Source organism: Drosophila miranda, chromosome 5 (assembly GCF_003369915.1).
Source record: "Drosophila miranda strain MSH22 chromosome 5, D.miranda_PacBio2.1, whole genome shotgun sequence".
Classification (NCBI taxonomy): domain Eukaryota; kingdom Metazoa; phylum Arthropoda; class Insecta; order Diptera; family Drosophilidae; genus Drosophila; species Drosophila miranda.
In genome coordinates this window covers 2,025,010-2,052,349 of record NC_046678.1, presented here as the reverse complement: position 1 = coordinate 2,052,349, position 27,340 = coordinate 2,025,010, and the positions used below count along the sequence as shown (strand labels likewise).

The window sequence follows — 27,340 nt, the reverse complement described above, 5'->3', positions numbered from 1 at the left end:
AACAGTCACGTAACACAATTTGTATAGATATTATCTATCAAGAAACACAGTGAACTATAATGAACTGAAATATCCTTAAAAATAAACGAGGCGGAACGTTGTGAGTTGCTGCGGAGACCGCAACTCTACATTTATACCCGATACTTAGTCAGTATGGCTCTCCTCCGGCAGACGCCGCTAATATTAAACGACACGACAAAGAGTGCGTGCGAGAGAGACAGAAAATCAGTCTGCGTAGCCACTGCAAATTGATTTGTTCCTTTTGGCTATAAAATGATCCGATCTGAATCTGATAGATATGTTCATTCTCTATGATTGTGCGCTTTTAGTTTTCTCGAATCTTCAATATTGTGGATGCAACAGATTTTCGTCCTTTGTGGGGGCGGAAGGGGGTGGGGCGAAATTTTGAGGTATACGTTTTATAGTGAGATCTAACAGGAGTGTGGATATCAAATTTGGTTGCTATGGCCTTAATAGTCTCTGAGATTTGTGGATGCCCCAGATTTTCGTCCTTTGCGGGGGGTGTGGCGAAATTTTGACACGAAACGGTCAAGGTCCGATGTCACAGGACACAGGATGTCCAAATTTGGTTTCTCTGGCTCTTATAGGTACTGAGATCCTTGAACTCATATTTTACAATAGGCAAAGCCGACCATGAAACCTGTGTGTTAGAGAGAGACAGAGCGAAAGAGAATGAAGTTGTTTTCTTGATTCTGGCTATAATAATCATCTGGTTCTGGTTCAGATTTTGCATATGTTTCTTGTATCTTTGAAATTGTGGGTGCCACAGATTTTCGCCCTTTGTGGGGGCGGAAGTGGGTGGGGCAAAGTTTTGAAATATTCTCGTAACAGTAACATATCACAGAAGCCCGAAAAAAAATTGTCGTTGCTCTAACCCTTATAGTCTTTGAGCACTAGGCGCTAATAGGGACGGACAGACGGACGGACGGGCAGACGGACAGACAGACAGGGCTCAATGGACCCGGCTATTGATGCTGATCAAGAATATATATACTTTATGGGGTCGGAAACGATTCCTTCTGTGCGTTACACACATCCATTTTCACCACAAATCTAATATATCCCAATACTCATTTTGAGTATCGGGTATAAAAAGAATCAAAGTTTAGGGCTTAGCACACTCCTCGGAAAATAAATGGTATTTAATGTGGACTTTTTTCACAACTTGTTTGATTGACAATATTTGGCAAGGTAAACGAAAGGGTTTCGATAAAAGTTTGTATAGAGAAGGAGGCACACATACTATACGGAATGCGCAAGTCATTCTGATCAGGAATTTATTTACTTATAGGCTAACATATGGCAAACATTTTATATATGATAACCTCTGCAAGGGTATTGGAATAGAAAACTATGTGCTGGTTCGTGGCGCCATCTATAAATCTGCTTTTCAGCAGAGTTCATTGAAAAGCGGGCTAATATACTCATTTTAACTTTAATTAGATTAACAAATGTTCACGCTGTCGAGCTGCAGGGGTAACTAAACAATTCTCCCACAAATACTTCATAGCTTATCTTTGTACATACTTTTAGGAAATGAATGGTTTATAACCTGTCATGCGCAGTAGACACTTCTACTTAATTCTCATTCTCTCGTTTTTGCTGTCAATCTCGCTCTCTGAGCATGTGTGCTTCGTCAGTATACACAAGTATTTTGGCATTTTGCCTTTTGTATGTGTACTAAAAACAAAGTTCTAAGGGTGTCTTACACACACTTACAAGAGAGTATACGTGCGTGAACACGCACACTACCTTAGTTAGTAGCAGCAACTCCATCAATACGGTGAACTGAAACGCACCAACATAGAACAATTTACAAAATTGTAGTACACATTTTAACGCTTTTCAATTCACATCGGGACACACAAATTTGTGCGCAGTAAATTGCTTTTTCCCTTTCCAAAGTGTGTGCTAGGACTAACGGCATTAAAATCCAAATTTTGTTCGAATATTAAATGATATTCTCTGGCAACTAACTTTACCCAACTAACATGCAACAATAGGATAGGATACAAATAATCAACGATATGCGTATACAGAATTTTGTGCAAAAGATGAATTGAGTCCAATAGAAGACTCGAAAAAAGAAAAGACTTCTTTCTCAGCTGAAAATTCTGTTAAAATTATCTACCTACCTACCCCCCTTATAATTCTTAAAATTAGTTTTGAAAATTACAAATCATGTTTAGTAGGGTGAATCCTTCTGTGCAGTGCACCCTTAGAAAAGCTTTAAATTCCCTATTCAGAAGAGGAGCACAGAGCATTTATACTTTCAGTCAGCAACGTGCGACAAGCAACAATAATTGTCGTGTGAATCCTTCAATACGGCCATCTTAGACAACTTAGAAATAGAAATGCCGCAAATTGCATATTCAAAAGAAGACAAACCAAATTTTGTACTTAATTATACTTATATTGACCTTTCTACTGTCCCATACTTGTGTTCCAATACACACAGTTTGTACTACAATATACTTTAAAAAGAAAATGAAAAATTAAGTTTCTGATTTCAAGTGAATTCAATCCCATAGCTACATGATTTAGATCTATAAAAGTCCATGCAAAAATATGTATGTGTATTTACTTTAAGTCTTACTGTCCTTACTGTAGATATGTATATGGATTACGACTTTCAGCTAAGTCGACATTGAATTCTGGAATCAACGTATGTATTATATAATATATCCAAGATCGAAGTCTTTTAAAGTTATAATAATTTAGGTGGAGTTTGACTACCAGTTTCGTTTCCATTATGTCTTTGAATCGAACACAATCAAAATCGCCAACGTCGAATATTAAATTCGCATCTCGGACCAATATGATGAATGCATCTCAAAAAGTGACGCCATTAGCTGAAAACTATGCTGGGGTCCCGGACAAATTTAGTCACTACCAACATCAAGCCCAGAATACGATATCTGAGATGGCCATTGAAAAGCTTCAGCACACTGTAGCAGAAAATGCTCTTAAGAGTCAGTTCCAGATAAAACAACAACTGAGAGATCAGAACCATCAATCTACGAAATATGCGATGCCGCACCTGACAGAATCTCAGTCGCAATCGACATCCCGACCTCAGTCCCACTCCCACTCGCACTCCCAATCTGAGGGACAGGACCAGAGCCAGCTACTGCAAAAGGTAGATCAAATGTCAAAGTACCGTCAAAATCATCTAATCTTGGGCACCGCTCAACCTCAATTACAGCAACAGTGCAGCAAGTCGCCGCTAAGCCTGGGGGCATCTGAATCTCACCCCACTGGAATTGGCAGCATGCTGTCAATTAGAAGTGAGCAGCAGCTGTGTCAGATATATAACTCGCAGCAACACTCCGATTATATAATCTCCGATTATATGGATAAAATTTCAACGCGCATTAGTTTGCTCGAGACAGAGTTGAAGTTCGCGTGGCGGGCATTGGATTTACTTTCTACAGAATATGGCAAAATTTGGATTCGTTTGGAGAAGCTTGAAAACATATCAGTAGAACATCAGTCGGTGGTTAGTAATTTGATGGGTTTGATCAGAGCCGCAAAGCAACAACAGCTTCAGCATCAGGAGGACATGGAAGGGCCAGAAACGTTTCTCGCAGATGAGCAGTTGCTTTCACTGCCATTGGAAATGGACGAAAATGTCAATATTGAAATGGAAATGAGAGCGCTGCCTTCTAACCATGACTATGACAAAATGATCAGCTTGGATGCACTTCATCCTACAGCTTTGATAGGACATCGTGACTCGAATATATTTATGAATGCAGCTTGTGCATTAGAACACAATCAAGATGAACTTTTTCTTAGCTACGACAGTGGACCATTAGATGACCAAAATCTGGATATCGAACAAATGGCAATCAATTTCGTGAAAACCGACAGAGCCGCAAACGTTTGGCTATCGGATGTTGACATTCACTGCAAAAAACCCCGAAAGAAACTTTATTCTGATTCGGATTTAATACTTTATGAGCAACAGCAAACACTAGCAAACAACGCACGTGCAGAATTACTACAAGAATTTCTCAATGGACAACGTGTTTTAACTGAGGTTGCATCGGCCTCATCATCAGCAGTATTATCCACTCCTAACAGCTTTCTCAATTTACCACAAATGGTTAATACGGAGGGGCCCCAAAAGACCCATTCATATAGCCAAAGAGTTCAGGAAGGCGAACCCATCAGACAGACCACCAATGTTTCCAACGAACTCGATGATCTTATAGAGGAAGTTGAGTTTTTTCGGTTGGCAGCCTCTAAAACAGGGGAAGGGGGAAACCAAGTCCTACCTATTGAGGATACTGGAGGAACACAGATTTTGCTAACAACAGCTAACAATGAAATGAATGAAACCTTTTATAAAACACTCAATGAAGCATATCGTGACAATGACTTGAGTTCAGAGATTTCCAAGATGGACTCATTATTACAAAATTCCGAGGCTCACGAGCACTCAACGTCTTCCTTAATGATGATCAACGATGGTAAGAAGGACGTTGTCACAGGCACCAGTAAAGCCGCAATAAAGGAAGCGACAACTGACTCCAATACTCAATCAACCATTCATATTAATAGAGACTCGAGGAAGCATCGGAAAAAGAAGCATCATAAGAATGAAATGGAAATGATAAATAATTTAAAGTGCATTCTTGCGCAGTCCCAATCAACAAGAAGTATCCATACCACCTTTTCGACTAAATTCGACAACATCTGTGCATTGAACGATACAGTTAGAGCGGAGTCGGATACGAATACAACTCAAAGTGCAAGTGACAATCGGCGTGAGGCAAACAGCTTTGGCTGTTTCTTTGAGGACAACGTAACTATTTTAGACAGCATAACTGAGACCTTAATAGGGGAAATCAATAAAATTTCTGATCTTCAGTCACTAAGTGCTTCACAAATCGGTCAAATACGGCAGACTATTTGGGCAGAGGAAACTTTTTTCCAAAGGCTTAACCACGTCGATAAGAAGTTGACTCTACTGCTACTCAACCCCGTCACCTTGGCTGAGGAGATGCGACGCCTTCGCATCACTGATGCTGATAAAAAGTTTATTCTTGTAATGAAGAAATTCAATAAAAATATTGACACACTCAAAAAACTAGTTGGCAACTCATTGGACGATGAAAAGGACAAGGTAGATAAAATTTCCAAGTCTGTGTCAATTTCAACATCGTCCATTCAAGATCTCACAGCAAAACTAAATGTGGGCAATGTTAGTGCACAGCTGCTCCGAAATAATTCTGATCTTGACGAACAACTTAAGCTTTTGGAGACGCAAGAGATTGAAATTAATCGAAAGAAAAAAATAGTTAAAATAGTTCAGAGTCATGGATCGGAAGTGGAAAAGGACCATATCGACAAGCACTTACAGCATAACAGCAATTGGGATTTAAGTGTTGCTCATGGAGAAAATGAGAATTTGTCCAATTCATCGAGAAATATTTACAATCAGGATGAGTACATCCAGTCCTTAAAGAAAAGCCTGGAACGTCACAATAGTATGCTGTTCCTACTTCATTTGCAAAATCCTGATAAACATAAGGTTACGGCTGAGTTTACCGATATATTAACGGACCAAAGTCGATCGAGTCCCAGTCCTCCACCACCAGCACCGAACGATAGTCTGGGGATCGATGCGTCGGTGACAGAGAATACATTTCGAGGAGGAATTGAAGCCCATCAACAGAAACAGGCCAAATCCGATTCAGGGCTATCTTCGATGAGCGGCTGGTCGCCGAATTCCCCAGTAACTGTTGGCATCCAGAACTGTAATCTGTTTGCTAACAAAAGTAGTGAAAGAAGTTCGGAAACTTTCCAGTTAACATATCCTATAAAGGCCTCAGCAACAGATTCCAATTTTAATAGCACTGACGACAATTTAAGCCCAAAACAATGTGATTATAAATTTTCCGAAGAGAACCTGAATTATATTCACGAGCTTTCAAAAAATATTCCGATTTGCTCTGCATATGAAAACCAATCCATATTCAATATTAATGAGGCTGCTAAACAAGTCGGAAAATTTTCCACCGTTGATGAAATGCTAGAATGGGACCAACAAAATCAACGGGATGAGCAGGAAGTTTCTACGCAACAATTACTTAATAATGACCGTATGCCGGACCTGTTAACTAACCAAACTCCGAGTACTACGCCCAAGTCAACCTTCAGGAAGAATTCAAGAACGGACTCCGAAATAAACAGTAGTATAAATGGGAATGGATCTAAGTATAGTTTTGAAAGAAATGGTACAGATCGTGTGGAAATGCAAGAACAATCCCGCAAGCCACACTTGACCGATAGACTTGTCTACTATCCATCCTCGAACAGTATCACCGACTACAACAGCAGCAACAATTTAGACTACTTAGGACATCAGCAGCAAGACCAATCACAATATATAACGCAGCATAGAGCTACCAATTTTCCCCTTCCCAAGCTTCAATCCTCTTCAGTTACAGTTCCTGCTCCTGTTCCAGCAGTTGATTATACTGTCAGTCAGCGTGCTTTAGCGCAGATTAATGGTGCGAAACGGTTCGAATGTGAGGAAATCTCGGCAGTCCCACCTGTCACCATAAAGTCACCGAGGGTATGGAATAAATTAAATACATTTTTGCCAGAAAATCTAAAGTTCAAGCGCTCAGCTAAGTACAATCGATCACAGTCATTACCCGGTGATGTACAAAGTCAAGGCAATCAGAGACAAGCCCGTGGCCAGGCAGGCTCGTATCCGTTAATTTCATATAAGCGTCCTACTGGAAACGGAAGTCACGGACAGCTATCCAAACGTTTACAGAAGCTCCCGATGCGTCTTATGCAAAAAGCGACGGCTACGCACTCTGTACGTTTGTCAGACTCCGACTCAGCTGAAGGTGCAGCTGACGCTAGTACTGGAGCACCGAAGAAGCGCTCATTTTCATCTAAGATGAACAATTTAATGCAAAAAGCAAAGACTTATAAACGGAACAGCAGTGTCCTGCGCCGCGGCTCAAATATGTCAGATACCGAACTAGATGTGCCAGGCTTTACTTCATCGGATAACGAGGATTGTTCTTTATATGAGTGTCAAATGAATCAACAAGATATATCTGAGGGGATTGGGGTTAATCCGAGAACAAATCAAACTGAATGCCATAAAGATTTTGATGATGATTTTGATGTGCCACCCCAACACTCTGGCATCTATGATGTTGGCCTCGGAATTGAAATTGATAGTCCCAATCTGTTCGCTGTCGTTGGGAACCTCAAAAAGTTACAGCTTACACCAACGGAGGCTACCCCATCCACGTCGTCTAAGCTTTTAGAACGTGACAAAATGCGTAATAATGTTGAAATATTTATAAAGATGCCAGAGATTCTCTTGGAAACCAGTGAGATGCCAATATGCACTTCAACAGACAAATATTCAACAGCTCAGCCACAGGCAAGCCTTCAGAAAATAAGCTCAATCTATATTGATGATGAGATCTACGACGTTTCTCCCTTTATCGAAGTATCCGATAATACTGAAACAAATGTCCCAACCCCGAAAATGGCAAGAAAAATCGAAACTACACTAGCTTCTACAGCAGGAACGCCAACCAAAACCACAGCGACTAACAACCGAGGTGGGGGAGTCTGGGTTGCACAGCAATCCTTGGACATTCCAAGCAATCTAGGATATGGGTCACGAGAAGATGACGACTGTCGTAGTCAGCATTCCGGTCGCACACTCTCGTCTTCTCGTCGCCAAAGCACCGAAGATAGCATCGACACAGACGATGAATACTTTTGCTATGAGCTTCGCCAGCTCGAGCAACTGGAGCATCAACGAACAGCGCATGCTGATAACATAACCAGCAAGCAAAGTGCCGACAATCAAGTGGTTTTCTCGCAGATTGGACAGCTGTTGGATAGCGAAGTGCCCGGGGAACATTTTGACTTTGCAGAAGCGGAGGAATCCCATATTTATTCACCAGATGAAAGTGTAAAGCTGCGGATGTCTAAAGTATTAGATGAACTGAAGTACTCAGTTAAATTAGAGCCAGAAATTAATTATGGCAGTTGTTTGAATACAGCAGCCAACACAGGGGAAGCATTAACAAAGTCAAAACCAGTACGGGACAGGTTCGAAATTGTCTGTGACATGCACAGCGCTTGGCAGGATGTCAACGGCGATTTTCAGCAAGCTACATCTGATATGGAATCTCAAGAGGATACCGAGATGGCTGCTAAGGAAGGGGAAGTGGCAACTTTGCTTCGTGAAAAAGAAAAAAAACAGCAATTGAAGCGATTAAAGAAGCGGAAACGTGTCCCAAAAACAAATAAACACATAGTTGCAGCTGATAATAAGGCCAACACAAGTTCATCTTCTGCTTCCGAAAATGAGTCCGAGCAGAATCAACGATATATCACTGACGCGGTATCAGTATCCGAACAAGACAAACATATTTCCATAGAAATATTTCAAGGATCATCGGTATCTAGCGCGACATCAGGGCCCGATACGCCAGCAGAGTTGAGTGATGACATGGAAAAGGATTTGATCATTGAAGGAGAGAGTCATAACAGAAGCGGTGGTATGTCTGGAAAGGGTGTATTTACAATAGAACACCGACAATCGAAGGACATGTTCAATACTATGTCCCCAAATGAACATGACCCAGTGTCAGTAACCACAACCATACTTGCTCAACCAATTGATCAATGCAACAAACAGACATCGTCTCCTCAGAGTGATCGGGGATCATTTTCGTCTCAGCCGCGCCCAATGAAGTTAATAAGTCAAGAATCAAGTGTCGAGGGATCCCAGGTGATGGGCAGTAATGGCGCCACGGCAGGTCTTGGCAGCAGTAAGTGGAAGTTGCTTAAAACTTTAAAGGAGCGTAAGATCGAGGAGAAAAACAATCAGGACAAAATTAAAGAAGAAGAAATGACCAAAGACCGGGAGAAGGTAATGCTAACCGTAATACACATTGTTATATCTCAAATAATGTTCTCAATTTTCAATGTTTTGAATATAAGAGGTAATCTTTCACCTTTGAAATATTTCCCTTAATTCAAATACACACCCATCTATAATATCTTCAATATATATTTTTTATACGTATATAAAGTCGTATTTTTTTAAGCTAGCAGATACTTTTATTTGATAAGTTTTTGGTTTTTTTAAAATTATTTTACAAATGTTGTTATTATTGTTATAAACATTCCTAAAGCCTTAAAAACAATACAATATCGATCGATATATGATTACTATGCCCGGGGGTGTAAAACAGACAAAGCCCTTCGATGCTTAACCAATGTTTCCTGTTTAGGTTTATGAAAATAATGTTCCCATGCTAAGAAAAATGTATGTGTACAGCTTTCTATTTTGGAAATATAATAAATATATATAATAAACAATAAATATTATAATAGAAAAATATCTTTTACAGAATGGTGGTGGAACTGGAGATGTTGGAATACGTACCAATGGACATCCCGGCGATAACCCTTTCTATAGCAATATCGACAGTATGCCAGATATACGGCCCCGTCGAAAGTCTATTCCCCTTGTTTCTGAATTGGTGAGTACTTGTACCACTCTTATCAAATGTATGACATACAATGCATACATGTAGATATGTGGATATGTTTGTAGGGTTCTTTGGATCCTTCCCAATGATGAAAATCCAGAAAACAAATTAAAAATTACTTACCACTAATGCCACTTTAAATACTGTTATTTACAAATAAATCTCATTTTCTTTCGACAATAATATGATGGAATGCAGGTGCTCAAGGTATAGAACTACAGACTTTTGTTTCAAATTAGATTTTAACAAGTCCCACTAGCAGTTATTCAATTTAAAAGTATTTGCAATTCACACATACAAATAAAAAAATCACAAAGTGGAGAATTTGTTGTTGTTTGTTTTTTAATGTAGTTATGCACAGTAGATCATGAGCTACTCCTAAGACTTCACTACAACACTAAACTACAAACCAGACTTAAAAACAGTAGATCTATAATTTTGTATTGAAATTTAGAAACCGGTGATATACTGGGTAAGGAAGGTTATAGACTGAACTTGAAGTCCACTCATAAGATATCGAAGAAAAGAACGAAAGAGTAAACAAATTGTGAATATCATGATATCAAATATCATACATTTGTTTCTTTAACGCTTAGATCACTTTATGATTTATGAAGATGTATATTGATTTTGCAAATATTACATCGTAAAAATAACATAGTTACTCGTATCAAAGGACTTATGGGAATTTCGTTTAGCAACTCAATTCGACTCGCATTTCTTATATTATATTTGAGAACTATACTGGTCTATATATAGTATATAATATTAGAAACGATCAGTATATAATAGTATCTGTACTATCAAACCAACTTGTATCTATTAATATTACAATTTTTAATACATAACAAATTATGAACCCCTATTGGCTATTTCCAGAGATTTCACATTCTTGATATGTATTTAAATTTAAAGCTGTGTTTGCAGAGTTAGAAAGCATCCCGTATATTACTATACACAAAAAATATACATACATCATATAAAAAAATGTTTGTTTCGAAAATATTCATTTATTTAGTCGAGCACGCACGAAGAGACACGATCGCTCTCTAGTATAGATAATGGATAAAACGATTACGAAAGCTTCTTTTTGTGTAAAATACTACAACTTAAAAGAGCACTCACATTGGCTGTTTTTGGGGTCGCTGATTACAAATTTGAAGTCAACTTTCCTGTTTCGAGATGTATCGAGTTCTTTTCTCTTGAAAATATCTATTTAAAGGAGGAAGACGTAGATTTAGATGCAGCAAAGTCGGAGAGTTATTCGTTTTAAGTGAATCCGACATTTAGAATTTTTGAAAACGCGCATGAAAAAATTTTTTGGGTGGGGCTGTGCTTATAAATTTATTAAAAACTCTGCAAGGTGTATTTTGTTATAACTGTTACTGGAATGTGGAAATAGCGAATCGGGGTGTATTATTTAGACCATAGTCTTCTGCTGAAAGTGCGATACTTAAGTAACGTATGAGATAATTGATTTTTGACTCTTCTGATCAACTGTTATTGTTATCAGCAACAGCAGACGCATACAATAAAGGAGAAATGTATTCTATTGAATTTGCATAAATATAACCAGAACACGGTTGGTAGAACACAAAAATAATCACATGCAACAAATAAGCCCGCATTAAGAAAAACAGAAAAGTAAAATGAAACAAAAAAGTCTTGAAAAATAAATTAGTATCGAAATAGTTATTCTAAAACATATGAATACAAATTACATTAATACTTAAATAATATTAAACTAATTAAATGAGCATTTTCATTTAATTTTGTTTGAATTTGCATTCTGCCTGTTTAAGCTTCGTATTCTTCTTGGATCTTATAATTAAATACACAGACTTTCACTTATACTTACCTAAGTATATGCAGTAGATATCGGCTGAAGTAGCATAGATACCTTTGTTTTGAATGTTTTAAAGCGCAACAGTTCTACACAAACTTTCAGCTTGATGCAAATAACAAAAATCCTGTGCACTCATAAAATCCTAATTTGAATTTTCTGTATTGCCCGACTGCAGACTATGGCTGCCACAAAACGAAATGCCGGACTCACATCAGCTGTCCCCCGGGCAACGCTTAATGATGAAGAGCTGGTAAGTAGTCATACTGCGACTGCTATTATTACTGATATAATTTTGTTTATCAAATGTTTTGGTATACAAAAATACAAATCAAGAATACAATTTTTCATTTTAATCGGATCTGTTTTCAATCTCGATACAGAAAATGCACGTGTACAAAAAAGCACTTCAGGCTCTGATCTATCCCATATCATCTACAACACCGCACAACTTTTTACTATGGACGGCCACGTCACCAACATATTGCTACGAGTGTGAAGGCCTTCTTTGGGGAATAGCACGTCAGGGAGTGCGATGCACAGAATGTGGTGTGAAGTGCCATGAGAAATGTAAAGACCTGTTAAATGCCGACTGTCTACAGCGTAAGTGTTTCTTATAATAGCGATGAGAGTAAAATGAAGGTACAATTTTTCATAGGTGCTGCCGAGAAGAGTTCAAAACACGGTGCCGAAGACAAAGCCAATTCCATTATTACCGCTATGAAAGAGCGCATGAAGCAACGCGAGCGAGAAAAGCCCGAAATTTTTGAATTGATTAGGTAAGGTTTTCCCTAAAAAATGGTTTTGACTAGTGCGGATATGTGTAGTGGGGACACGGACTCACTCACAAGTGTCTAGTTTACCTTCACTACTCGAAAGACTTTTTTAGCTTCAATGGGGGTAGAATTACATTTATGTATTTCTACTGTGTATATAGTATGTATGTATATGGAACTAAGCGGAAACGCGAAATTATTTAAGCGGGCAAACCTATTTAAAAAAAAAAGATAGTAAACTCTACCCTGGCGTTCATCCACCAGAGCCGTATTCAGCGTTGAGGAAAAGAGTCACACCGGTCATATGAAGGCTGTAAAACAGAGCGTCCTGGATGGCACAAGCAAATGGTCGGCCAAAATAGCAATCACAGGTTTGAGATAGATTCTACACAAAATAAAACTGATAAACGTCATCCTTTTCTGTTTCAAATTAAATTTAAATGTATGTGAATTTATTTGCAGTCGCATTTTGCATTCGAATGACACAGCTGTGTTACTATTACTGTAATGATAACTAATAATGTACGTGTGATTGTATTTAACTGTGTTTTATTATGTATGTGCAAAATGTGTAACATGCATGTACGCAATATAAATATACATATTTGTATAGATCATTTATATGTATATGTATGTGAAAAAAAAAAAATATATATATATATATATATATTATGTATTATTTATGTATATTTATATATATATATATACAATATTTATATGACTTATATGAAGAATACTGTTTTCTTTTCTGCCTGTGCTAAGACCCACCCAAGTTAAGTACATTTTGACTTTGGGAACACGGCTTAATGTTACAAAAAAAAATACTCAGCGACTGTGCTTGTCACACACAAACATTTAAATATTGTACAGGCTGCTAATACCCGACCTAGAGAACTATTGGGAACAGAGTGAGAACACCATAAAGGACAAATAGACTTTTTAATTAGATCGAATTTGATGTTCATTGGGTTATAGTAAGAAACTGAATAAGGAAGAACCAGCACCAGTGCCAGTACCGCTTCTGATTATCGTAAATCATCATTACTTTAAATATGAAATGACCCGCCTAGCCAATAGCCAAACCAATAAATCACTTAACGTGTTGATATTTTTAATGCCTTTAAATAGAGTCTTCAATTTAACGAATCATATATATGTAATCGATTTTAATTTAAGGATGACATTCGGTGTGGATCCAGATACACACATAGATTCATTAGAACAGGCTGAGCACGCAACTGTTGAGGGAACATCTAAATGGTCATGCAAACTAACAATTACAGGTACACTTTTAAAGCCACTTCGCTTTTAAACAACAATTTATGTTTTTCATTTAGTAATAAATATCTTTTTTTCGCCACTTTCAATTGGACCTATACCCATTTGTTCATACTCCATTGATAATAAAAGAAAAATTTAAATTCTTCGACACTGAAACATTTGTCCGTCTTTATTGTAGTTGTCCGCCTTAAGTTTTTTTTTTACAACTACCGATCGTTCCTAGATCTACCTGATGAAAGAGTATTCCTGCTTAAATTAGATTTAAGTTCAGACCAAATGGAAGATTTGAATTTCGTACGTCAGCATATACTATATATGACTAAATATATGTAACTTAATTCATACAATATTTAAAATGTAGGTCCGAGTACGTGTGTATCAGGTTTTAAAAAGGTTTTTATTTTGTGCTCCCCTATATTTCTCGTATTTTTAACAATCTTTGAAGTTGTGAAAGTACCATTTGTACCTTTCTGGTTTTATTTTTAAACCAAAGCTGTGAAACCTCTAATCGATCCTCCAGTCAATATAATATAGTTATCCGATTTAGATCGAGTTATGAGTTAAGTAAAATTATAGCCAAAGCAATATCTTTGGAAGGAAGAACTGCTTTAATATTTTTATTAAACAGCATTTTGAATAGTACAATGTACTGCATTTACTAAGTGAAAAGATAATATTAGTTTCAAGCTATCATTCACAATTTTGCACAGAACATACATACATACTTAATTCATTGATTAAACATAATAATGTATATATACAATATGTAAATATTTAAATAAATTTCTTGCACTATTCGCAATGCCCATATAACTTTCGCAGCCGATTAACTATTAACGATCGATGGCTCTCCACATACTCCTATCTAGATAGTTGCTATGTATCCCTTTCAGATGTTTCTTACATAGTTACGACATGAAGTGTCTTCATAGGGGTACCAGTGCTCATGAGTATTTGATTTGCTCTGAAGCTCTGGTTCATGCATGAATCTTATTTGTTGCATCCTAATAAAATCTGTCCTTTCTATGCTAACAAAGTTAAAAAGTCTTGATAACTGTAGACTCAGTCGTTCAAATACATTTTATGTGTGTTTCCCCTTGGATCAAATTTTGTTTTAAGTTCGTTTGGACCTAAGAGCAAAAAAAACTTCAAAAAAATGAGAATATCATAAGAACTATATGTATATGTACAGATTATAATACAATTTAAAGAAGATACAAAATACATATTTCTTTGTACATATTTTCTCTGTCAAAGTTATATATCAGATCTGAAGCTTCGAAACTGAAACTACTTATAATCGAAGAACAGTTGCACATAGATAGAAAAAGTGTAATTACGTATCTAAAAACAAACCCTAAAGATATTATAAATCAAACATTAGACCGGAAAATAGTATCTTCCTACTCAAATTTTATATTCCACACAGAATCTAAGAATCCAGCACGGCGCATGTTTTGAATCTTCTTCCAAGTACTTCCGTTTCGAAATTAAACTGATTCACAAAGCGATTAAAGGCCTGCTATACGCACAGATATTTTAAAATACAAATTAGTTTTTTTTTAAACTTTATTTTGCATGAATAGCCTTTAAAAATAAAATTCGGTGGTCTGGTTAATACTTTTAATAATAAAAATGCTCTGATAGTGAAGCGTTAGTCTGATTAAGTTATTGCGCATGAAAGCTGTCTTCGGCGGGAAGTAGTGCCTAAATGTACAAATCTGGCAGTTTGACGACCGAAAAATCTCCTTTTACAAGCCAAAAATCTGACTACTAATCTGATTTAAGCTGGGCTCAAAAAAAAATTAATTTAATATTAATCAATAATGCTTCAGGAAGGTAATACAAACCGTTTTTTGCTTGACGTGTTTATGTATTCGTAATCTGTTAAACTTTTTAATTTTGTAGTATAAATGGTAAAAGAAAAACAGACCAGCAAAAGAACATATTATAATAAGTGGCAAAAAACGTAAAACATGAAAGAATGTGTAGCACCGTTAGCCAAAGCTTTAGTTAGTATAACACCGTTCTTTTGAAACGTTCTGAATCGTTTTGGACCGTTTTTTTAATATGATATGGTAGTGATCCAATTTGTATCATATTTGGCTGAGTGTACTTCACATTTTTGCCACTTCCCCCATTCGTCTCTTTTTGAAGTTATGAGAAACCCGTAGAAACCAGCCCCGTATACTCTTTTATTGCAGTTTTACTATATACAATGTAAACTACTACAATTTCCAATTTCTTCCCATTTATTCAGGAAAGAAACAATGTACGCAAAGTTTTGTTGAAATTTCTACTTAACATCTATTCAACAGTGAACTGCTAAAAATGTTGTTTAAATTTAGTTTAGTTTTAGAATATGGAGATATTTTTTAAAGAGGTCAAAAAGGTAGTTCAAAACATATAGGAACTCATTAGACGCTCTTTCTCTCTGTCGTACGCACTGCTTAGCTTTCACAAAATAATATTTTATTTAAATTATTTAATTTTTGAAAAAAGCGATGAAATGTTTACGACATATGTTCGTGGAAAGGCGGTTTAGGGACTGAAGCCGAAGTTTTTTAAGTTTTGAATAATATAACTTATCCTGCCTGATCCCTGCACTATAACCATTCGTACGAGTATGTATGTACTATATTTATAGATAAAAATATACATGCTTAATATGGAAAACCAATCAAAAACTACACAGTTTACTTGGTCTATCCTTTAGTTGACATATTTATGTGTAAGTATGTACATATATATAATTGATGACAAACCAAACACTTTCTATTCTATTCTGTACATCGTTTTGGACTTTATATTTACTTTGCATATATGTATAGTACTTATGTACAGAACTAAATATTTTATTGTGATCAGTATTTACCACAAACACTATACCGTTGTCACTTGCATCTTACTGACTAGTAACCTTATGTACATATTTGTATATACTTATATTAACTGATGGAGCGTAATGTATGTACATGCATATATGTACATATACAAATACAGTGGAGTCAGCAGCACGGCATTCTTACTGCTGAACTGATTTTATAAAATCGTATATGTATTTAAAAACTTCCGTTTTTTCTCTTCTTCTTTCTCCCTTGAAAATCAATACTAAACACTGAAAAAAAAAAATTGGAAATAAATTTTCAAATGCACATAATGTAAATCTCAACGATTTTCTTCGTTTCAAACCCCAAAAAATGAATTTGAAAACCAAAATTATTCAAAAACCAAATTACAACCTCAATATCATCAAAAACTTCCCAATAAACAAAAAAAAAACAACAAATCCTAAACACTACAAAAAAATTAAATAATTCTACAAATTACCTGCAACATTATAATGATAAAATCGGTCCAAAATCGGATTAACAAACACCCGAAATTGTGGGAAATTTGTGGAATGTGGTGTTGGAAACGAACGAATTGCCATATATATACTTATTTGACCTGATATGATGCAGTGATTTGTGCTCAAGGCCTGATAGCGAAGGATAAAAGCGGTACCAGTGATCCATATGTGACGGTGCAGGTTAGCAAGGTGAAAAAACGAACGCGAACAATGCCGCAGGAACTTAACCCTGTGTGGAACGAGAAGTTTCACTTGTGAGTACTTGTCCCCGAGATTCCTTTATCTTATTGCTGAATGAAAAATGTTTTTGAAATACGTATTTAGCGATTTAATATGTAAACGTTTAAATGCGTACCACATGGTTCAAAAAGTCCCCCGACTTTTGCCGACTTTGGTTAAAATATAAATTTAAACAGGTAAACTTTTAAACATAGATCTATTCTGAGTGATTCCTGTAGTCCAACGTGTTCTTAACATTTCCACATTTAATTTATCCCTTTTTGCTATGAACTTGAGAAACACCAAAAGATGTATACAGCGCTCCTAAACGTTTAAATGCCAAAATGATTGTGTACAATTTTAAAGATCTTTTGAAAATCTGGACATCCTTGAGGTCTCTTCTATTTGAATTACTTTTATTTTTTTATCATTTTACGCCAATTTGTTATGTTTTCTGAGGTAACATTCTCATTTGTATTGGTTATTTTCCTGGGCAAGAGCCTATTAATAATTAGCCACGTTTTTGCTATAGCTTATAAAAAATGTTACCTCTAGTTTATTTGAAACCTACTTGGGGGACTAGTCGGGGACTTGTTGAACCGTGTGTTATTTCTCATAAATCAAGCACATGAAAAGCGCACAATCCGGCTTGCTTGACTTTATGCTCCTTCTGTATACACTTAAGTTTTCAAATAATCTATCTAGACCCATTAAATTCGATATTATATTAATACAAATTTCACTAATTTCAAATCAATACATATGTACATATTTTCTATTGGTGAAATATATATAAAATATATTAAATATATTTCCATCCGTTTTACTTCAAAATATGTACATCTGTTTAAAAATGACGGAACCATCAGAGCTACAATGCGATAATTCTGATGAAAAAACTCTTCACTTTTCCCAGACATTATGTTTCTGTTTTGGTTGCAGCTAAGATTAGCTGAGAACAAAGTGCCTGCCTAATCTGTTTGCATAAGATTTGTATATGCAAAAATATACTTATTTATGTTCCACTGTAGAATGGTTCTCTCTTTCTCTAACACTATTTCTCTTTCGGATAAATCTTTTAAATTGTTCATTCTATTATCCGCGAAATTGTCTCTATCATTTTGATAAGCTGTTGTATGCACTTAAGCGTAACGCAATGCACCGAGCTGAAGCACTAAATACGCATAAACGCAGTAAATAAAAACTACTTTTTCCCACAACTAGTAAAAAAATCTAATAAATAATAAAGGCTACAACTTTTCCGATGGTCCGATTTGTAAATCGTAAATGACAAATAAGTTTACATGTCGATTAAATTCTCTGGAAAGGTAATGATGATTATCAAATCATAAATTTGAAGAAGAAATCACATAATAAAATCTGCCATTACTTACTTCTTGGTACCATATTAACCGATTCCATGCGAACCAAAACGCTTTTCGAAAATGGGTTTAGTGTTTCAGCTCAATGATACTTTAATATAAACTGCAAATGTATGGAGGTACATGTGCATGTCTTATTGTGTTCGCTCGTAGAATAATTTTATTAATATGTTGATGATGTCAAAATTGTTGATTGGATGGATATGCAGCGAGTGCCATAATTCCTCTGACCGCATAAAAGTTCGCGTTTGGGATGAAGACAATGACCTTAAATCGAAACTTCGTCAAAAATTGACTCGAGAATCAGACGATTTTTTGGGACAAACCATAATTGAAGTTCGTACGCTCTCCGGGGAAATGGATGTTTGGTATAATTTAGAAAAACGCACGGATAAGTCAGCAGTTTCAGGTGCAATAAGACTTCACATATCCGTTGAAATAAAGGGTGAAGAAAAGGTTGCTCCATACCATGTCCAATATACATGTCTGCACGAGAACCTGTTTCATTATCTCTGTGAAGAAAATAGCGGAATGGTAAGTTTCTTACGAATCCTTTTTGTCTTTTAGATAAATACGTACATATTTATATGTATATAAATTTATCATTGTAGGTTAAATTGCCAACGCAAAAGGGTGACGATGCATGGAAACTCTATTTCGATGAGATCCCCGAGGAAATTGTCGATGAGTTTTCAATGCGCTACGGTATCGAAAATATCTATCAAGGAATGACGCATTTTCATTGCCTTTCTGCGAAGTATCTTTGCCCTGGTGTACCCGCCGTGATGAGCACACTGTTGGCCAACATCAATGCGTATTACGCTCATACCACAGCTTCTTCTGCTGTCTCTGCTAGTGATCGGTTTGCAGCTAGCAATTTTGGGGTACATATATATTAAAAGGTCATATCGTAGACAAATTATATTCGTGTCGCTCATTTCAGAAAGAGAAATTTGTCAAATTGTTGGACCAACTACATAATTCTCTCAGAATTGACCTGTCGATGTATAGAAATAACTTTCCTGCCTCGAGTCCTGAAAAGTTAATGGACCTTAAGTCTACTGTCGATCTACTGACCAGCATAACATTTTTCCGCATGAAGGTATGTGTTTCAATTAGAATTTGATATCAAATTACGAATATAATCACCAAGGTACAAGAGTTGTCCAGCCCACCGAGAGCGAGTACTGTTGTTAAAGATTGTGTGAAGGCTTGTCTAAGATCCACGTATCAATTCCTGTTTGAAAACTGCTACGAACTTTACAACAGAGAGTTCCAGGTAAGAGTCGATTTATGTTGTTTTTTCCGAACCTATTCATTCTTTCCATCTTAGGTGGATCCAAACGAAGCAAAGCGTGCTCCAGACGACCATGAGCCAAAACTGGACAGCGTAGACTTCTGGCACAAGTTAATTGCACTTATTGTATCGGTCATCGATGAGGACAAAAACAGCTATGGCACTGTGCTAAATCAATTTCCCCAGGAACTTAATATTGGACAGGTAAGATTAGCAGTGCATGTGCTATATGTCAACCCAATAATCCTACTTATTAAATTTTGTTTTTTATACCCGGTACTCATAAAGTTTCCGCCACCATACGTATATTCTAGATCAGTAAGAATAACGGCTTCCGCACAACAGATTTTTTAAATTATATTGTACGAGCGCAATAATAATAAGTTTAAACTTTTTCATAAAATATATACAAAATCCATACATTAATAATACAAATAAATTAAGTAATTAATAAGTAAGTGTCCTTTCAAAATTAAAATATGTGTATTTTTGAACGATTTTAGCTGTCTGCATCGTCAATGTGGCATCTTTTTGCTGTGGACATGAAGTACGCATTGGAGGAGCACGAACAACATCGTCTCTGCAAGTCTTCGGCGTACATGAATCTCCATTTTCGCGTTAAATGGCTGTATAGCAACTATGTCAAGGAGGTTCCGCCCTACAAAGGCGCCGTACCTGACTATCCAGCATGGTTCGAGCCTTTTGTGATGCAGTGGTTAAATGAGAACGATGATGTTTCATTGGAATACCTTCACGGGGCGTTCAATCGGGATAAAAAGGACGGGGTAAGCATACAAGGGCTAAGTTAGATAAGAAGCATGCTTTTTAAAGTTTCTTTTTTTTAATAAATTAAATATTATTTATTTACTTGTACTCCGGCGGGAGGATCTTTTACTGTACTGTGCTATTTATATTTTTTATCATCATCGTCTGTCCATTTCGACCCGAACAACTGTTATTTCACTGTTAAATGTCTGTCCGAACTAAGCCGTCTAGTCAACTCGAAGATGGGATTCTATGCAAATGTTGTATGTAGCTGTTCATGGTTAAATATAATTATACCAAATTTGTATACTAAATCTTTTGGAACTAAAATGTATGTTTAATGCAAATGACCTTAGGCATGGAATCTTGAATTGTCCATGTACATATTATTTATTTGTGTGTACCCCTACAGAAGATATTATTCTTTTGACGGACGCTATATGGTTAAAACATTAACCTCGGCGTGCCGAAGCAAAAGGTTTAACAGGCTTATCCCTAAAATATAAAATATAAATATAAATTATTAATCGTAAACCACTCACTTTTTTCATTGCGCCCTAATGGTACAGTTTACGAAGAGCAGCGAGCACGCTTTGTTTTCAAATTCGGTAGTCGACGTTTTCACGCAATTGACGCAATGTTTCGATGTTGTTAGCAAGCTCGAGTGTCCTGATCCAGAAATTTGGAAACGTTACATGAGGCGTTTTGCTAAAACAATCGTAAAAGTGCTAATAGCCTATGCAGATATTGTGAAAATTGAGTTTCCAGAGCATATGAGGGACGAAAGAATTGTGAGTACTAAAAATTTACGACCTAACGAGCTTCTTCGAGTTAGGAAACTCATTAGATCGGAATTTTTAATAAATTTACTCTTGATTCGCCCTTATTCTGCTGTTTACTTGTCTGCCTCTCCTCCATATTCCAAATTTTACACTATAAATAGGCCTGCATACTTATGAACAACATACAGCAATTAAGGGTACAGTTGGAGAAAATGTTTGAGTCTATGGGTGGGGATAAGCTGGAAGAGGACGCAGCCAATATACTAAAAGAGCTTCAACAGAATCTTAATTCTGCACTGGACGATTTGGCCTCACAGTTTGCCATTAGGTATGTGATAGCATTTTAATACTGTATTGTTGCTACATTTCTACCAATTGCCTCAGTTTGGAGCCTCGAATAACTCAGTCGGTGCGTGAACTAGGTGACATGCTGCTGTCTATTAAAGGAGGCGGCTGTGGAAATCTGACAGCTGGTAACCAAGCCGCACAGCGGAACGCTGTCGCCGTTGAGGCCGATGACGTTTTGAGGCCGCTTATGGACTTGCTTGATGGTTCATTGACACTTTATGCGCAGTCTTGTGAAAAGACGGTACTAAAACGACTTTTAAAAGAACTCTGGAAAATCGTAATGCGAATATTGGAAAAAACTATTGTTTTGCCACCAATGACTGATAAAACTGTAAGCATTGCATCCTGTTCATTCTAATGAATCTCTTCTAAACTCATTTCCAATTAGATGATGTTTAAGCATCTTACTGACAATGCAAAAAACCTTGCATCCAACGCAAAAATAGAAGATATGGGTCGTTTGTTTAAGTCTCATATGGCTGGAAAACAGGATGTTAAAAGTGCGCTTAGCGGTGTCATGGACATATCAAAGGAAGTGGAAAAAAATTTATCGCCTAAACAATGTGCTGTACTCGATGTTGCCTTAGATACTATAAAACAATATTTCCACGCCGGTGGCAATGGACTGAAAAAGACGTTTCTTGAGAAATCTTCAGAGCTTCAAAGTCTACGATACGCACTCAGTTTGTATACGCAAATGACCGACACACTTATCAAAACCTTTATATCTAGTCAAGTCCACGAAGGTAAGTCATTGTTTGGTTTTACCGATACTTTTGATACTTAAAAGAGATTTTTTGCTGAGATAGAACTAATTTTTCACCAAAAGAAAGCATCACATCTTCTTTGCAAGTTTAAAAATCTAGTATACACAATTTCTTCTATATAACATTTATTATTATTCTGATTTTGTAACCGATTAATAATCTTTACTACATAAATATATTTAAACTGACATTTCATTGTGTAGTTGATCCTGAAAATGCAGAGGAAAGTGTCGGCGAAATTTCAGTACAAATAGACTTATTTTCCCACCCAGGCACAGGTGAACACAAGGTGAATGTGAAAGGTAAATAACTAAATGTAAGATTCTATATTTGAACACTTCTTACACAAATATTTGTATTTCTCCGCGTAGTGGTGGCTGCTAATGATCTGAAATGGCAAATACCATCTGGAATGTTCCGACCATTTGTTGAGATCAACTTGATTGGGCCGCATCTACAGGAAAAGAAGAGGAAGTTTGCAACCAAGTCAAAGTCAAATAATTGGTCGCCTAAATACAATGAATCATTTAGCTTGTAAGCGCTTTTAAATCAGTTGATCAACAATTTTGTAACTTTGTCTATAACACTAGCGCTATTGGTAATGAGGAACAGCTGGACTTTTTTGAGTTGCATATTTGCGTTAAGGACTATTGTTTTGCCCGTGATGATCGACTTGTCGGCGTGGCAGTTATCCCGCTCAAAGACATATCGGAAAAGGTTTTCATAATGCGCTATAATATATATATAAATACATGATTGTATTAAATATCCAAACTATTACTCTTTTTAGGGATCTGTCGCCTGTTGGTTACCTTTGCAGAGACGCATAGAAATGGACGAGACGGGTTGGACAATTTTACGGATTCTATCACAACGCAATAATGATGAGGTCGCCAAGGAATTTGTTAAGCTGAAATCAGAAATACGTCAGGAACCAACAGTGGGTACTTAAGTATCCAGACTGGCTAAGAATCAACTCTACACATATAAATACAAACTACAAAATACAAAATACATCTCTATAAATGGACCTTATAATAATAATTTCCTTAGTTTAAAGAAGTTCATATAATTTCGTAAAAATACAGAAATACAGAACATAATAATACCTGCATACCTATCAATCGCAAATATAACCCATCATATACTATAAAATACATTACAAATATAAATATTTCTCTAAATGCTATGATATTGGGATACGATAAGTGATCGTTATTGAATGATCTATCGAATTCACAAAAATTACATACAACAAATGGAAATAGTACGAGCGTACAAGAACAATTCAACTGCATTTTATTTACTCTGTGGCATACAAAATGTACTTAACATTTCTGCAGACCGAAATTATGTTTTAAACCTAAAAAACCAGCACACACTACATACATACATACATTCACGTACATTATATGTATATATATACCTATGAGACTCCGCAACGCAACTCACTGTCGTTCCCCTAACCTCAGAAACCGACATCACTCAAATATTTAAATTAGACTTCGTTATCAGGTGACATAATTTATGTTATGTAAGAATAAAAGAAACAAGAGAAAAGAAATATAAAAAAAAATTACACCTTGCAGCCAATGCTGATTTAATTCGATGGCCAAATACATACATACATATGTATGTTTTGATATAAAAATGTTGTTTGAGAGTTGTTGAGGGATGTAGAGCGAAACTGAGCAGGGGACGGAGCCCACTACCCTATACATATATATAACATATATATTTATGACAATGCGGCAAATCTGCTGATATAAATACATATGTGTTAACAACTGTTAATGGCTTCATAATCATCTGTACATTTGAATTACACTCACACGCACATTCCTATTTATGTAAATAAGTACCTGTATAAATATAAATTGGTAATTCTGAAATATTTGTTAAAGATACTTCACATGCACAAAAAGTCCATGTGAATCATTATTTTTTTCTATTGTAATAAAAGAGGTATTAACGAGAGCATTGCAATAAATATCTAACTTGCGTAATTTCAATAGTTTAAACATTTTTATTTACCTTAATTGCACGAGTTTGGTCGATTTGGACCGATAATTTCTTGTATTTTATAAAAGAACAATTTTGCATTTTAAGGCACATTTTCTTAAAAAGAGTATCCGGAATCCACCGAGTATCCGGTGTCGCCTTCTCAGGAGTGCTCCTTTCCTCCATGTCCTTGCAGCTGGCTTTTCGGTCGATGAAGTGTTCTCTCCGGTTGGACATAGAAACCTCCTAGAAACGTCGAGCGCAGGCGCGACACTGAGTGCAGGTCATGGGCCAACTTCGTCAAAGTCTTGAAGCTTCTTGAAACCGCTTTTTAATCGATGGTTTGCAGACACATAACCGACTACTTATAGTCCCTCAGCCGTTTACGTTGGACCTCAGTCTAGTCCGTTCTTTGTTTCTCCGCCGGCTTCTCCACGCCAGGGCGATGTAAAATTGGACTAAACTACAATTTGGGCTCCGTGACATTTGCTTGGATCTATTCTCGAGCTAGCAGCCAAGCAGTTCACCACTACGTCGAATTTCCTGCAGTAATTTAAAATCGATGGCGGGCAGCCTGGACTGCAGACTTCTAGCAGCGCATTTTTAACATCCTTAGAAGTCATTCAGCCAGGATGCGGTTTTCACTTTCGCATAAATTATCCAATTACTTTTGAAAACGCCAAAAATAGTGATCTCGTTTTCACAAAACGCATTTCATCGCCGAAATGAAAAGTTAACGGCTTTTTATACAACAAACCAAATCTTAATTGTAAAAGGTAAACAACAGATGACTGATTGATGTTTTTAACTGTTTGTTGTTACATTTAACAGGGCAATTTAGGTTATGCCTTCTTTATTAATACTACTCATATTTTAAGTGGATAAAGCTACATATGTACATCGACCTGTAAGCTTTTGTTCGGTTTTGCATCAGTCCGCTCGTGCGGACCTCAGCATAGGTCAAGTGAACGACGTGCGTAGGAGATTGAACTAATTTTCTTGCAAACGTCAGTTTCTTGGGTAAATTTTGAAGCCGTGAGAACGCGGGCACTTTCTTGACGTCACGGTAACGTGTCGCTAACGTCTCATCGCTTCCATTTGGTGTGGGTAAGTAAAGAGAATTAGAGTGAGTTTGTGTGCCAGATAAATTACCAACGAATTTTATATTTTATATCCTAAGAGTATATTGACTAGTGAGTTGGGCAAAGCGTAAAGTTAATAGCCAGAATATACGTAAATACAGAAGTAATTAAGATTTGAATTCGAAGCTTCTGCGGTGGTCAAAGTTGGTGAGTGTGCAGATAGGTCGTATCCAGGTTTTAAAATCTATATTGCAGATTTTAAAGAAAGATTCGGGTCAAGAAAAATGTGTAAGACTCGCGAAAGGCATTTCGCGGGACTCATGAAGAGTTCCTTAATTATATGGATATACAGTATTGACATATAATTTCAAACACCCTTCCCATCCGGATGGCCCCCAACTATTTTCCCAAGTCATTCAACGAGCCGCAGGAATGTCCCCGGGCCGTGCCCTGCTGCCGGGGACGTCTTTAGCTACAGCAGCTTAACACGCGGACAACGGCGCCAAGAAGCGAAAAGACGGTCTGTTACGCGCATATTACGAGTACAAAAGTGTATTTCTTGCCAGCGTTCCGTTAACCAAATTGGCCTGCGTCAGCTGTTAGCACGAAAACTCATAGTTTTGTTGCTATGACCAAATATTTCCATTTTGAAAACGGAAAAATCTTGCCTTTTGTGAAAGCCGGAGAAAGTGAAAACCGGAGCCTGCCTGATAGCAAATTTTTTTTTTATCGCACCTCAACTTTGGCTGCACCAAAATAAACCAAGCCAAGAGAGGGGAGTGTGGAATAATATGACACACTTGATTAAATCATAATTAAATCGTCTATACAAATTAAAATACATTGGGTGGCAACCCAGTCAGCTGTTTACACCATTGATTTCGTCTACTCCTTAATTTACGAATTTTCCGTTTTCTTTTGGTTTCATATAATGTGATTGATAAAACAAAGGGCTTGGCTGATCAAAACATTTTACGTTTTAGATTTTTTTCTTAAGCTATTAATAATTTGTGCTTTGAGACGCCTTCTGTCAGAAAACTTTAATTCGTATGAAAATGTTTTAATTGGAATGGCAAAAGTTAGCGAGTTTTATATATTTTCTACGCCTAAAACAGTCACAGATATTAATTACGCAAGTCCACCTCGCTTTTAGGAATACCATTAATGGGCTCAGAATAATGCAAAAATAAAAGGTGGCGAGAGTAATAAGTCTCTATTATATCTCAAGCCTACATCAAATATACACAGATTTTCATACCCTAGGGAAACGGATGTTATAGAATTGAGAAAATGTTCGTGATCCCAGGCCTCTTTATAAATTACGTTTTATCTTCATAGAAAATTAACGAAATATACAAAGGCCTATGCGCGCATCATGTCTTAAAATACCAGCAACATTGCGACTGTTTTTTTTGGTTTAACTATTTTGTTCAAGCCTTGTTTTAGTCAAAATACAATAAAAGCAAGGACTAAAATCTAACCAATTTTGTAGAAAATTTATTCATCAATGGCCTAAAATTATGTGGGCAAAACTAAGGGTTTTAGTTAGACAGAATATGGACGACTATCCTCTTTCGTTTTTTTGTTTTGACCTATTTCGCTAAATCCTTTTTTATGCAAAATGCAATAAAAGAAATTATTTAAAGTAAGCCAGTCAAAGATTTATTTATTAATCGTATAAAATTATGGGAGCATGGCAAAATGTTTTATCTAGCTAATAATATTCGACGGAATATCAAAATTGAACAATAGAAACGACTATCCTTCGCTTTATATATATACATATATATATGTATATATATTTTAATTAAGCGTTGAATCCGTACATTGCATATATCGTATCTTAACCACACAGGTAAATAATATTGAG

General features: G+C 36.4%; 1 protein-coding gene across 7 annotated transcripts; it reads left to right on the top strand.

Moving 5' to 3' along the window:
• The first annotated feature begins 2,631 nt into the window (after positions 1 to 2,631).
• LOC108164394 lies at positions 2,632 to 24,393 on the top strand. 7 transcript variants are annotated; one of them, XM_033394269.1, is made up of 24 exons: positions 2,645 to 2,686; positions 2,743 to 3,160; positions 3,227 to 8,950; positions 9,435 to 9,566; positions 9,774 to 9,782; positions 11,597 to 11,671; positions 11,802 to 12,021; positions 12,077 to 12,197; positions 12,459 to 12,565; positions 16,940 to 17,081; positions 18,638 to 18,962; positions 19,040 to 19,312; positions 19,372 to 19,530; positions 19,582 to 19,707; positions 19,762 to 19,929; positions 20,229 to 20,510; positions 21,060 to 21,281; positions 21,434 to 21,600; positions 21,657 to 21,951; positions 22,009 to 22,366; positions 22,591 to 22,689; positions 22,759 to 22,921; positions 22,978 to 23,104; positions 23,178 to 24,393. In XM_033394269.1, exons 2-24 carry the CDS (start codon positions 2,774 to 2,776, stop codon positions 23,337 to 23,339), a joined length of 9,843 nt encoding a protein of 3,280 aa, XP_033250160.1. In that variant the 5' UTR covers positions 2,645 to 2,686; positions 2,743 to 2,773; the 3' UTR covers positions 23,340 to 24,393. The 7 variants fall into 7 exon arrangements, with proteins under 7 accessions (XP_033250165.1, XP_033250163.1, XP_033250166.1 ...); XM_033394270.1 differs by lacking the exon at positions 12,459 to 12,565 and adding an exon at positions 13,371 to 13,477 and having other exon boundaries at positions 2,646 to 2,686; XM_033394271.1 differs by lacking the exon at positions 9,774 to 9,782 and having other exon boundaries at positions 2,646 to 2,686.
• Positions 24,394 to 27,340: the final 2,947 nt, after the last annotated feature.